General features: G+C 47.3%; 1 protein-coding gene across 2 annotated transcripts in view; it reads left to right on the top strand.

Annotated features, from left to right (window-relative positions):
- The window catches only part of LOC308578939 (uncharacterized protein), a 32,320-nt gene that overhangs the window by 13,716 nt on the left and 5,730 nt on the right, over positions 1-12,874 (top strand). The window contains exons 4-12 of one of the 2 annotated variants that reach the window (XM_081179532.1): positions 283-352; positions 1,624-1,698; positions 2,266-2,364; positions 2,645-2,794; positions 3,562-3,630; positions 4,340-4,483; positions 4,633-4,775; positions 5,866-5,968; positions 12,726-12,758. In XM_081179532.1, the coding sequence (XP_081035658.1) occupies positions 283-352; positions 1,624-1,698; positions 2,266-2,364; positions 2,645-2,794; positions 3,562-3,630; positions 4,340-4,483; positions 4,633-4,775; positions 5,866-5,968; positions 12,726-12,758 (886 nt within the window). The remainder of the gene's footprint in view (positions 1-282; positions 353-1,623; positions 1,699-2,265; positions 2,365-2,644; positions 2,795-3,561; positions 3,631-4,339; positions 4,484-4,632; positions 4,776-5,865; positions 5,969-12,725; positions 12,759-12,874) is intronic. The other variant, XM_081179533.1, reaches the window with a different exon arrangement.

The raw sequence follows: 12,874 nt of genomic DNA, 5'->3' as shown, positions 1-12,874 counted from the left end.
AGTTGGGCTCCCTGCATTCACCCCATTGAGGCACTAGCCAACACTGAACTGAAATGAGGATAGAGACCTCCTGGGATGGGGAGCTTGTGGGCTGATAAAATGTTGCTGGGCTGCTACCGCCCACCCCCCACATTGCCCCTCACCGTTGGCCAGATGGCCTGGGCTGATGGGAGTTAAACAACCCCTGGGAAGTCTCTGTAAAGAGCTGCTTAATATAACCCATGGGGTTGGCATGGTGGCAACAATTGTGGGAAGCTAAGAGGTGTTCTCTTCTCATTCCAGTACCAATGGGAAATATGTGAAACATGGCAAGTATGGAGCAGCTGTAGTGGGCAGCAATGCAACCAAGGAGGTAAGAGGAGGAGGTGTGGTGTCTTGAAGTAGCCTGGCTTTCTGCCAACCTGCTGTCCTCCAGATGTTTGGGACTACAGCTGCTGTTGGTCCTAAACATCTGGAGGATACAGGGTTGATGTAGGTTGGGCTAAGGAAATGCTTCCCTTTGTCTGAATCCTGATTTCCTGATGGTGTCTTACTCTGGAAAAAGCAAAGGTGCTGTTTTGGCTCCTGTCTCTTTCTGCCTCATCAGCTCACAAGGGTTATAGCTCCCATTTTTCTTATTCTGACCTCACTTCTCTACAAAAAGTATTCTCAGCAGGGAAGGGGCTGTCGCACAGCAACACAGCATCCACTTTGCAGACAGAAGCTCCCAAATCCAATCGCTAGCTCCTCTGGGTAGGGCTGGGAACACTGCTGCCGGTCAGAGTAGGCAGTCCTGAGCTAGAGAGACCAGTGGTTTGATTCAGTCTGAGGCAGCTCCCTGTGCTCTTATGTAACTAGAACCATGTGGACTAGCATCTTGACAAAAGAAGGGCCTAGGGGGTATTGTGTGCGGAGTGGATAGAGGGAGGTGAGACGGTAACTTTGTCGTGGCTTGAAAAATCAATAAACGTTCCCACCACACTCAAAAAAGGAAGGGGGTTTCAGCAGCTTATGTTGGAAAAGGGATTCAGTTTTTCCAGCCTCTGTCCTTTTCAGTAGCTCTTCAGTGGTTTGTTCTGCCCCACTTTGCTATGAAAGGATTCACAGGTGTTTTACAAGCAACAGATAAAATATGTCAGGAAACATATGCGTTTATTCCAGGAAGACTCTGGTATGATTGCCTTGTCCCACTCCCCTGTTGCAGGTGAGGGTGGTGGGGACAGGATAAAACACTGGGCTGTCATTCCCGTTTAGCTGATTGGGCGGAAAAGGACAGATCTCACCCCTTGGTTTCTCCAGGTGTAGGGAGCCTTTGGTCCTCCAGATGTCGCTGAACAACAGCTCCCATCACCCCTCTCCTCTGGCCATGCTGACAAGAGCCAATGGGTGTTGTAGCTCAGCACCAAAGGCTCCCCACGCCTGCTCCATTGTAACGAAGTCACTCCACATGTAACTAAGCCAGGCACCTGCAACCAAAGCAATTCCTACGATGAACACCTCTGATGTATTTGTATGTTAATGTGTCATTTGGCTGTTGGTATAAGAGCAGCTCCAGGTGCTTTTGAAAAGAGCCAGCCCCGTAGTTTTTGATTCCTCACTTTTTCTCTTGTTTTCTTCTGTCCTTCCGTCTCTTGTGGAATCCAGTACAAAGTGCTTCTTTATATCAGCCAGCTGCAGCAGATTGCGACCGCCAGCATCCATGCTTGCTTTGTATTCACGGTAAGCTTTGACGTTAAGACCTGCAAGGACCATGGCATGGGCTGAAGCTAAGCAGAATTCTTTGGTGGTTGGAAACGCACATTGCATATGAGGTCTCAGCTGTGGTCAATTAATTTCAGTGGGTCTGCTTTGAGTAGGGCTAATGCTTGTTGCAACCCATTAGATTTGAGTTGTGTTAGATCCAAGGGGCCCCTCTATGGTTAAAACGCTTACCTAGAGGTAACAAAGTAAAGTAGATGACATTATACCTACTGTAGCTTACATCCCTTGGGGTAGCCCTCCACCCCGAAATCCTATAGCATTTTTCCATTTCTAAACATGACACACTACAGACGTTGATGTGTGTGGTGTGTGTGTGTGTGTGTGTGTGTGTGTGTTCAGAGTAGACTCACTGAAATTAATGCACCAAAGTTCATCATGTCCATCAATTTTCATGGGTCTGCTCTGAGTAGGGCTAACATTGGGACACAACCCAAAGTCTTTAGCAAGACCCATCAGGAAGAAAGTTGCTTTGAGCAGAGGCTGTCTGCTGCTCAGAATTCCACTTTCTCTTTTCTCTTTCTGCAGGTGCATCCCAACAACTACTGCACATTTTATGATGATCAGAGGCAGATTTGGTCCATCATGTTTGAATCAGAAATGGCGGCTGTGGACTTCAGCAAACAGGTGCCAGAGGCGTGCATTGCATTTTGGGGTGGGGGGTGACTGTCCTGCAGACACTGAACCAGTGTTCGCGAGAGCTCAGCTCTCTTGCATCAGTCACCAGAAGCTTTTTCTGCCAACTACTAAGAAGTATCCAGGGAGAGCAAGGAATGGTGATGTAGCCAGTTGGGGCCTTTTCAGGCCCCTGGGGTCTTCAGCCAGTGCTGCGTTGGGCCAGATTGTATAGGTGCGGATGACAATGCAGGCTAATGACACAAAGGGCCTTGGTTCTTCCTCCTTGCAGCTGTGCATTGCCAAGTATAACAGCAGCCCTTTTCCTGACTCAGTGCTGTGCCAGGATCTTGTTCTCGGAAACGGCCAAGGTGTGGCGACTGGAGATGTCCTGGAGATCACTTTTACCGGCTGGCTGTTCCAGAACGGTGGTCTTGGGCAGGTGAGACCTGGCAGAGGGGGTGGCTGGGGATGATGGGGGTTGAAGTCTCTAGCAGCACTGCATGGTCACAGCTTTCCCACTCCTGGTTTATAGATTGCATACAGCCCTTTTCTCCCACAACCCCATCCTTTTGCCTTTCAATAACATTGCAAGGAAATGAAACAGGAGAGGGACTTGGTGAGGCTCACCCAGCTTGCTTCACAGCTCAATGTGCATTTGACCCCAACCCCAATGGGCTCTAGCCAGTGCTTTTCCATGGGGGTTGCATTGGTTGCTCTCCAAAGGTAGGACCTTTCCCAGCCTTGCCGCCCTTTCTCAACTGGAGATGCCAGGGAGGGAACCCAGGACCTTCTTCCTGGGAAGCACATGCTGTTAGGCCCTGAGCTACACTGTCTTCAAGGTGTAGATCCTATTTCTCAACCTCATTTTACCCAATCTGCAACATGGGAGGCACCGCTAGGTAGGGGATTCAACATAGAAAGCTGCCTTGCACTGCATCAGGCCACTGGTCTAGGTTGGCATCGCCCACATTGAGTGGCAGTAGCTCTCCAGGCTTTCAAGCAAAAGCCTTTCCCTGACCTTCCTTGGAGATGCCAGGATTGAACCTGGAACCTTCTGCCTGCAAAACAGGTGCTGTGTCCCTGAGCTGTGCCCCGTCCTTCGGTACTCATTGCTGTTGGCTCAGCAACTGGAGTAGCGGAACATGAACCTATTACCTTCCGCATTAAAAGTAATTTCACCCCATCTACCTTCCACTTTTGGAACAGGTTTTCGCCTCGAATGTAAATAAAGAGAAGCTGCTCCGTCTGAAGCTAGGCTCTGGCAAAGTCATCAAGGTAAGATGGCGCTATCTTCCCCCCGCAGTGCAAGGATTCTTTCTTCCACTTCCACATCTAAGCAGAGTTCAGCAGCCCGGGCTGTGTGGAAGGCTGAATAGCAGTGATGTTTTTTGAGCTCAGACCCTGATCAAATGGCTTCCTCAAGAACGGCAGGCAGGTAGCTGTCCCAGCTTGTCTACGCCTGCCAGGATCTGCTGGAGTGGGAGGCCTGCTCTGTGGCCTGGACCAAAACAGTCCTGGACCTCCAGTGCTGCCTCTTGCTGTCCTGGATGAGAGACAGAGGGGGGAGTGTGAGTGGGTGTCTAAGGTAGCCTATTGTACAAAGGGAAAAATTACATTCGTTGCCCCTCCCGCTTTCCCCTCTAGCCCCGCCCACTCCTGGCATGCTCCTCCCCACCAAGAAGGTTTCCCCGGAGGGAATGGTTTTCATCCCTGCTTTCAACTACAGTACTGTCCTCAAGAGTGCAAGAGAACTTTCAGTATTCCTGTGCCCTGCTCTCGACCAGCCTTTACCAACCTGACAAACACACACACAGATCCTGTGGACTCCAACTCCCATCATCCCCAGCCAGCGCATGCTGATTGGAGTCGGAGTCCAAGGTATCTGGATGACATCAGGTTGGCGAAGGTTGTGTGGTTCTGGCACTTAGCGAAGGCGGTCACCTAAACTTGTTTTTGCTTGGTTCTCCATTTCTGGAACTTGAAGGCCTGGGAAGATGGAATGATTGGCATGAAGAGAGGAGGTAGGCGGTTCCTCCTCATCCCGCCAGCATTGGCTTACAGGCCTTTGGCAGAAGCTGAACGCATTCCTCCGGACTCAACTCTGGCCTTTGAGTTGGAAGTCAAACGGGTGAGTGTGTCTTCCTCCCAACGTGTTAGCAACCAAGAGAACCTCAGAAGGTTGTTGGGTGGTCGGTCTACTGCCTGGATGAAGTTCTACAAATGGAGGCAGTAGTTGCCTTGACCAGACTCCATGATGCCTCTTTTTTGCTCCCTTAGGTGTGGTTTGCAAAGGGTGCTGACTCCGCCGGACAAAGCCTGGGCCCCAGGGACTCCCTCACACCTTCACCAGCACCACAATCAGAAAGCCCCGCTACAGACCCAGCCTGGCTGACTCCTCCTACACCTGCTCCAAAGCCAGGGTGAGAAATAAATTGAGGGTGCTCTTAGCTTTTAAGCCTTCCATTCTCCCAGGTGTCACATCCTAACTCTGCAGTAAACAGGTTGCCACCTCTGTGTTTGAGGCTTTCGGCCTTCACCTCAGCTGCATAACTCAGGCCCCATCTGCACTGTACCACCTTGGGATCTACGGATGAAGTCCGGTATACAAATATAGTAAATCATATGTTCCAAATAGCGCCATGCCATTTTCAACAGCTGTGGCTTCCTCCAAAGAATCCTGAGGGCCTCCTTGTCTCATAGACAACCTGGCAGGGGCCACATTCCAGGGCTGGGCTGGGGCTCCAGTGGACAGAGCAACAGATGCTGCTCCTGCCTTCTGTGCAGCCAGAAAATACACCATGTGGGGCTTCTTTCTGCACACACCTCTCCCTGTCCAGGGAAGCAAGGTGCACTGTCACAGTTCAAGGACATATTCCAGCCAGGCTCAAGCTCCCTTGGGGAGGAAATGAGGTGGGGTAGGTGAGGGGCTTGGCCGAGGCAGAGTCCCAAAGGCCACTTGAGTATCCTACCCCTTAACTGACTCTTCCTACTGTGCTCAGGTTTGTCAACTCCCTTCCTTCCATACTGCAGTAAAGCTCAGGTGGCCTGACTCAATCCCCAGGCACCTCAAGGCTGCTGCCAGTCAAAGTGGACAGTACTGGGCTGGATGGACAAATAGAGGAATACAGGAATATAGCCAGTGTGGGGTAGCAGTTAACAGGGTCTGTCAGAGTAAGATCTGGGAGACCAGGGTTCCAATCCCCACTCTGCCTTGAAGGTGACCTTGGGCCAGTCACACTCTCTCAGCCTAAGCTACCTCACAGGCTTGTGAAGATAAAAAAGGGAGGAAAACTATATACCAGTATTTGAGCTCCTTGGAGGAAAGATGGAACATAAAATAAGAACTATTATGATTCTGATATAAAGGATAGAAGCTCTCCTAGGGTGGCTTTTCAAAAGTGAGATCTACATATGATACAGCCTTGATTTATTATTATTTTTCACATGAAAGGATGGAAAGTATCAAATCATGCAAACATTCACGTGTGTAAAAAACAATTCTTCCCCCAGCTATGTGGAGCAGAGCAACCTGATATTTGAGCAGAGCAACAGCTCACTGCAGAGGACCATGGAGCACACCCAGGCAAGGGTCCTACATGCTGAACAGGAGAAGGTAAGCCCTGGCAGTGTGGCAGCCACAACAGGAAGGCCAAGTGACTGAGGCTGTGGGGAGGGCAAGTGCTATCCCAGGAGTTCACAATCGCTAGTGCAGGTCACAATTCCCCTTTGCCTGCAGGCAAGAAAGAAGTTACATTTCTGAGCAGCAGCAACAACAAAATAAACAAACGACTGGCTAGGTATACATGCACATATAGGTAAAAGATTCATAAGCTTCAGGTAATCCTTTGCAAAGCACCTCAGGTTGAATATGAGAGAACAACAGAATGTCCCTTTAAAATCTAACAGAGTGGGTAAGGGAAAAAATGCACCACATTGGTCTACAGTAAGATCTCATTGGCTGCATTCACATGTCATGCTAAACTGTGGATTGGGATGACGTGAGCAAGCACAGTGAGCGTCCCCCTCACCTCCTCCTATGCTGCCAAGAAGAAGGGCGTGAGAGTTTCCACTTCTAGGTAACTGCTGCTTCCACTGTTGTCTGGACTGAGAACAGCCATTAATGTTAAGCAGAATTAGTTTCTGAAGTTAGCTTATTGAAACAAACATTTGAAGTTGGTGTGTTTGATATTACCCATTGTTGATGTTAGCTGCAGCTCATTGTCCCAGGCAACACAGCAAACCATGGCTGGGCACAAGTGTCAGGGTTCCTGGCCGCATGAGAGGAGGAGATGTAAGGGGAGAGCATGCAAGTCCAGGTTTGCTGTGGCCTGTTCTTGCTTGGGCATCAGCGTGCAAACCCTGCCATTAAGGGATCTTCCATGCATCTTACCCTGAGGCCGCTGGGATTTTCAGTGATATAATCAGCCCTTGGACCACAGAATAAGCAGAGTGCTCTTAACAAAGAATGCCATTGCCTCTTTTGTTGTTTTCTTTTAAATGATATTTATTAAGTTTTCAAAGGAAAAAAAATTACATAAATAAAAAAAAGAAGAAAAACAAAAAAAGAAAAAAGAAAAAAGTACAAAATAGAGAAAAAATATAAAAAACATTTAAAAAGAAAACACATCAATCTTTCCATGTCATATATTCATATCCTTGCTTCCCTGACCTCCCCACACCTCCTTTTTTGTATTCCAATTCAATTAGTTAATTCAGCAATTTCTTTCCCTCTTTGTTTTTATCTTAATCCTTTAACTTAATATAATATAACTTTGAGTTCTCACCTGTTAATAATCCATTTTTCATACACCTAAAACATTACTGCTTAAACCACTTAACTTCATTCTGACATCATTCTAACATTCATTAATTTTGCAATATTTTTGTAAATAGTCTTTGAATTTCTTCCAATCTTCTTCCACCGACTCTTCTCCCTGGTCTCGGATTCTGCCAGTCATTTCCGCCAATTCCATGTAGTCCATCACCTTCATCTGCCATTCTTCCAGGGTGGGTAGATCTTGCGTCTTCCAATACTTTGCAATAAGTATTCTTGCTGCTGTTGTGGCATACATAAAGAAAGTTCTGTCCTTCTTTGGCACCATTTGGCCGACCATGCCCAGGAGAAAGGCCTCTGGTTTCTTCAGAAAGGTATATTTAAATACCCTTTTCAGTTCATTATAAATCATCTCCCAGAAAGCCTTAATCCTTGGGCACGTCCACCAAAGGTGAAAGAATGTACCTTCAGTTTCCTTACATTTCCAACATTTATTATCGGGCAAATGATAGATTTTTGCAAGCTTGACTGGTGTCATGTACCACCTGTATATCATTTTCATAATATTCTCTCTTAAGGCATTACATGCCGTAAACTTCATACCTGTGGTCCATAACTGTTCCCAGTCAGCCATCATTATGTTGTGTCCGACATCTTGCGCCCATTTAATCATAGCAGATTTCACCATTTCATCCTGTGTATTCCATTTCAGCAGCAAGTTATACATCTTTGACAAAATCTTAGTTTGGGGTTCTAGCAATTCTGTGTCTAATTTTGATTTTTCCACCTGGAAGCCAATTTTCTTGTCCAAATTATATGCCTCCATTATCTGATAATAATGAAGCCAGTCTCGCACTTTGTTTTTTAGTTTCTCAAAACTCTGCAATTTCAGTCTATCTCCCTCTTATTCCAAAATTTGCCAATTCCCATCTGACCTCCATATTGAGCTTTTTCTGAGCTTTCGCTTCCATCGGTGACAGCCACCTTGGGGTTTTGTTTTCCAATAAGTCCTTATATCTTATCCAGACATTAAACAATGCTTTCCTGACAATATGGTTTTTAAATGTTTTATGTGCCTTTACCTTGTCATACCACAAATATGCATGCCATCCAAATACATTATTAAAACCTTCTAAATCTAAAATGTCTGTGTTTTCAAGAAGCAGCCATTCTTTCAACCAGCAAAAAGCTGCTGATTCAAAATAAAGTTTAATGTCTGGCAGGGCAAATCCACCTCTTTCATTTGCATCTGTTAGTATTTTAAATTTTATTCTAGGCTTCTTGCCCTGCCAGACAAATCTAGAGATATCTCTCTGCCACTTCTTGAAACAGTCCATTTTGTCCAAAATTTGCAAAGTTTGGAACAGAAACAGCATTCTAGGCAATACATTCATTTTTATCGCAGCAATACGGCCTAGCAGTGAAAGCTTCAAATTTGAACAGATTTCTAAATCTTTTTTCACTTCAGCCCAACATTTTTCGTAATTGTCTTTGAATAGGTTCCCATTTTTTGCTGTCATGTTAATCTCCAGGTATTTCACTTTCTTAACCACTGTTAAACCTGTCTCATTCTGAAACCTCTCTCTCTCAATCGGTGTTAGATTTTTCTCTAAAACCTTGTTTTTTAACTTATTCAGTTTAAATCCTGCAGCCTGACCAAATTCTTGAATCAGTTCCAATACCCTTTTAGTACTAGATTCTGGCTCCTGTAACGTCAATACTAAGTCATCTGCAAATGCTCTCAACTTGTACTGTTTAGCTCCAACTTGTACCCCTTTAACCAACTGGTCCCTTCTAATCATATTCAGCAGGACCTCCAGGACCGATATAAAAAGCAATGGGGAGATTGGGCAACCTTGTCATGTCCCTTTTTCTATCTTAAATTCTTCCGTCACCACGTTATTTACAATTAATTTAGCCTTTTGTTCTGAATAAATTGCACTTATACAGTTTTCAAAGCCTTGGCCTACCCCCATCCCCTGTAGGTTCTTCTTCATAAAACTCCAAGAAATATTGTCAAAGGCTTTCTCCGCATCCATAAATATCAAAACTGCCTTAGTGTTTATGTTCACTTGTAATTTTTCTAAAATATTGATTATATTTCTCACATTGTCAGACAAATGTCTACCGGGGAGAAAGCCTGCTTGGTCTTTATGGATCTCTTCCATTAACACCCTTTTTAGTCTTTTAGCCAAAATGTCTGCAAAAATTTTGTAATCCACATTGAGGAATGATATGGGGCGGTAGTTCTTAAGCTGCGTCTTTTCAGTCTCTGTTTTCCGTGCAAGTGTAATATACGCTTCTTTCCACGACTCTGGTGCCCTTTTCCCACCCATTATTTCGTTACAGACTTCCTTCAACGGTTGTACTAACCATTCTTTTAAGGATCTATAATATTTGGAGGTCAGTCCGTCCGGTCCTGGAGATTTACCTAGTTGCATATTCTGAATGGCACCTTCTATCTCCTGTTCAGTTATTTTATAGTTCAGCATTAATTTATTTTCCTGAGAGATTTTTTGTAATCCATTTGTTTTCAAAAATCAATCTAAATCAATTTCTTTCTGTGGTCCTTGTGTATATAATTGTTTAAAATACCTCTGGAAACAGTTTCTAATCTCAGCTGGGTTCTGTATGTTCCTTCCTTCCACTTCTAAGTTTGTAACCGTATTTAATTTTTGTCTTTTTTTCATTTGCGAAGCCAACAATTTCCCACATTTATTAGCCGACTCGAATGTCTTTTGTCTCATTTGTTTGATTTTCCATTCTATCTCCTGATCCATCATTTTCATGTATTGTACTTGGTGTAACTTTATTTCTCTCAAAATCTCTTGCGACTTTGGTTTTGCTCTCAATTTCTTTTCACTTTCTTTTATTTTCTCCAATATCTTGTCCTTCTTCTCATTTTGGATTCTCTTCTTTAATACGTTCTGTTGTATCAAGAACCCTCTCATAACAGCTTTACTTGCGTCCCAGATTACTCTTTCTTCCACATTGGTATTCAAATTTATCTCAAAATAATCTCTCAAGGTTTTTTGGGCCTTCTTAATCACTTCTTCATCTCTGAATAAGGTACCATTCATCCTCCATCTGAAGGAGCCAGTTGGTGTTAGTTTCATCTCCATCTTCACAGCATTATGGTCGGAGCAGGTTTTGGGCAAAATTCCACTTTTCTTGTCTTTGGAGCCATTCCTCTAGTGACCCATATTTGGTCAATTCTTGTCCATGTCAATTTGGCTTCAGAGAAGAAGGTTCCCTCTCTGACTAAGGGATTCTTTGTTCTCCAAATATCAACTAAATCCAAGTTGTCTGTCATCTCAAAAAAGGTTTTCGGTAATCTGCCATCTTTAGTGACTACCTGTCTTTGTGCCTTGTCCATATGTGTAGATACCACTCCGTTGATGTCTCCCATCAAAATCACATTGTAATCCAAATAGTACATCAAAGTCTCATGCAACTTTTTAAAGAATTCAGATTTCCCCTCATTTGGTGCATAAACTCCTACTATCAAAAATTTCTCTCCTTGTGTCTGTACAGTGGTACCCCGCAAGACGAACGCCTCGCGAGACGAGAAACTCGCAAAACGAAAGGTTTTTTCGTTTTCGAGTTGCCTCGCAAGACGAATTTCCCTATGGGCTTGCTTCGCAAAACGAAGCTTGCCCCGCAAGCTCCGGGGACAACGGCTCTTCCCGCTGTCCCCAGACCTCTTTTGAAGCAAGGGGCGGCATGGAGAAGCAATCTCCCCGCAGCCCCTTGCTTCAAAAGAGGTCTGGGGACAGCGGGGAAGAAGCGATCTTCTCCCCGCAGCCCCAGGTCCGGGGACAGCGGGAAGCGCTTCCCGCTGTCCCCGGACCTCTTTTGAAGCAAGGGGCGGCGGGGAGAAGCGATCTTCTCCCCACAGCCCCAGGTCCGGGGACAGCGGGAAGCGCTTCCCGCTGTCCCCGGACCTCTTTTGAAGCAAGGGGCGGCAGGGAGAAGCGATCTCCCCGCAGCCCCTTGCTTCAAAAGAGGTCCTGGGACAGCGGGGAAGAAGCGATCTTCTCCCTGCAGCCCCAGGTCCGGGGACAGCGGGAAGCGCTTCCCGCTGTCCCCGGACCTCTTTTGAAGCAAGGGGCGGCGGGGAGAAGCGATCTTCTCCCCACAGCCCCAGGTCCGGGGACAGCGGGAAGCGCTTCCCGCTGTCCCCGGACCTCTTTTGAAGCAAGGGGCGGCAGGGAGAAGCGATCTCCCCGCAGCCCCTTGCTTCAAAAGAGGTCCTGGGACAGCGGGGAAGAAGCGATCTTCTCCCTGCAGCCCCAGGTCCGGGGACAGCGGGAAGCGCTTCCCGCTGTCCCCGGACCTCTTTTGAAGCAAGGGGCGGCAGGGAGAAGCCTGCCCCCGCCGCCCGGCTTCGGAACGATGCTCCGAAGCTGGGCGGTGGGGCGGGAACACCTTCTGAAGGCTGGCGGGGGGCAAAAGTCTTTGTCCCCCCTTGCCTGCCTGTCCCGGAGGGCTTTTGAAGGCAGGCGGGGGGGGAGCAAAGACTTTCGCCCCCCGCCCGCCTTCAGAAGAGGTCCAGGACCTCTTCTGAAGGCTGGCGGGGGGCGAAAGTCTTTGCTCCCCCCTGCCTGCCTGTCCCGGAGGGCTTTTGAAGGCAGGCAGGGGGGAGCAAAGACTTTCGCCCCCCGCTCGCCTTCAGAAGAGGTCCAGGACCTCTTCTGAAGGATGGCGGGGGGCGAAAGTCTTTGCTCCCCCCTGTCTGCCTGTCCCAGAGGGCTTTTGAAGGCAGGTGAGGGGGAGCAAAGACTTTCGCCCCCCCGCCCGCCTTCAGAAGAGGTCCAGGAGGGCTGCCTGTCCCGGAGGGCTTTTGAAGGCAGGCAGGGGGGAGCAAAACATTCGCCCCCCTCCCGCCTTCAGAAGAGGTCCAGGACCTCTTCTGAAGGCTGGCGGGGGGGAAAAGTCTTTGTCCCCCCTGCCTGCCTTCCCAGGGGCTTTTAAATCGCCCCAGACAGCGGAGAAGTCCTCCGCTGTCCCGGGGCGATTTTAAAATGCCGCCCGCCAGCATTTTAAGATCGCCCGGACAGCGGAGAAGTCCTCCACTGTCCCGGGGTTTTTTAAAATGCTGGGGGTGGGAAGAAAAGCCCTTGTCCCCCCCCCCCAGCCTTCAGAAGAGGTCCGGGGACAGACTGTCCCCGGACCTGGTCTGAAGGCGGTTTCCCTAGGAACGCATTAATTGATTTTCAATGCATTCCTATGGGAAACCGTGCATCGCAAGACGAAAAACTCGCAAGACGAAGAGACTTGCGGAACGAATTAATTTCGTCTTGCGAGGCACCACTGTATTTCAATTGCCACAAATCTTCCTTGGTCATCTTTGAAGATAAAAAATTCCGGTAATAGTCTCTCCTTTGCACTACCCCTCTTTTTTTAACCTTGTCTGAAGAAATAAACTCCTGGCCCAGTCTTTTGTTGATCAATACTTTCCTGTGTAGCCTTGTTACATGTGTTTCCTGTAAACAAATCAAGCCATTGCCTCTTTTGATAAAACTTTCTCCCCTCTTGCTGTTCTTGCTTCTGGTGGTGTTAACTCTCCTCTCCTTGTCGCCGCTTTTCTCTCTAGCACATGCCGCCACTGGATCAGGGGTGGGACCAGGTGAGGCATTGTCCTTGGGTGTCCTGATCACCTGAGCACTTCCTTATTCCTTTCATACTTTCCAGGTCAACCATTTCATACTTTTAGCAGGGGAAAACCCCACGCCTTCTGCAGGT

Source organism: Podarcis bocagei, assembly GCF_964188305.1.
Source record: "Podarcis bocagei genome assembly, chromosome: Z".
Classification (NCBI taxonomy): Eukaryota; Metazoa; Chordata; class Lepidosauria; order Squamata; family Lacertidae; genus Podarcis; species Podarcis bocagei.
This window is presented reverse-complemented; position numbering and strand designations above follow the sequence as displayed.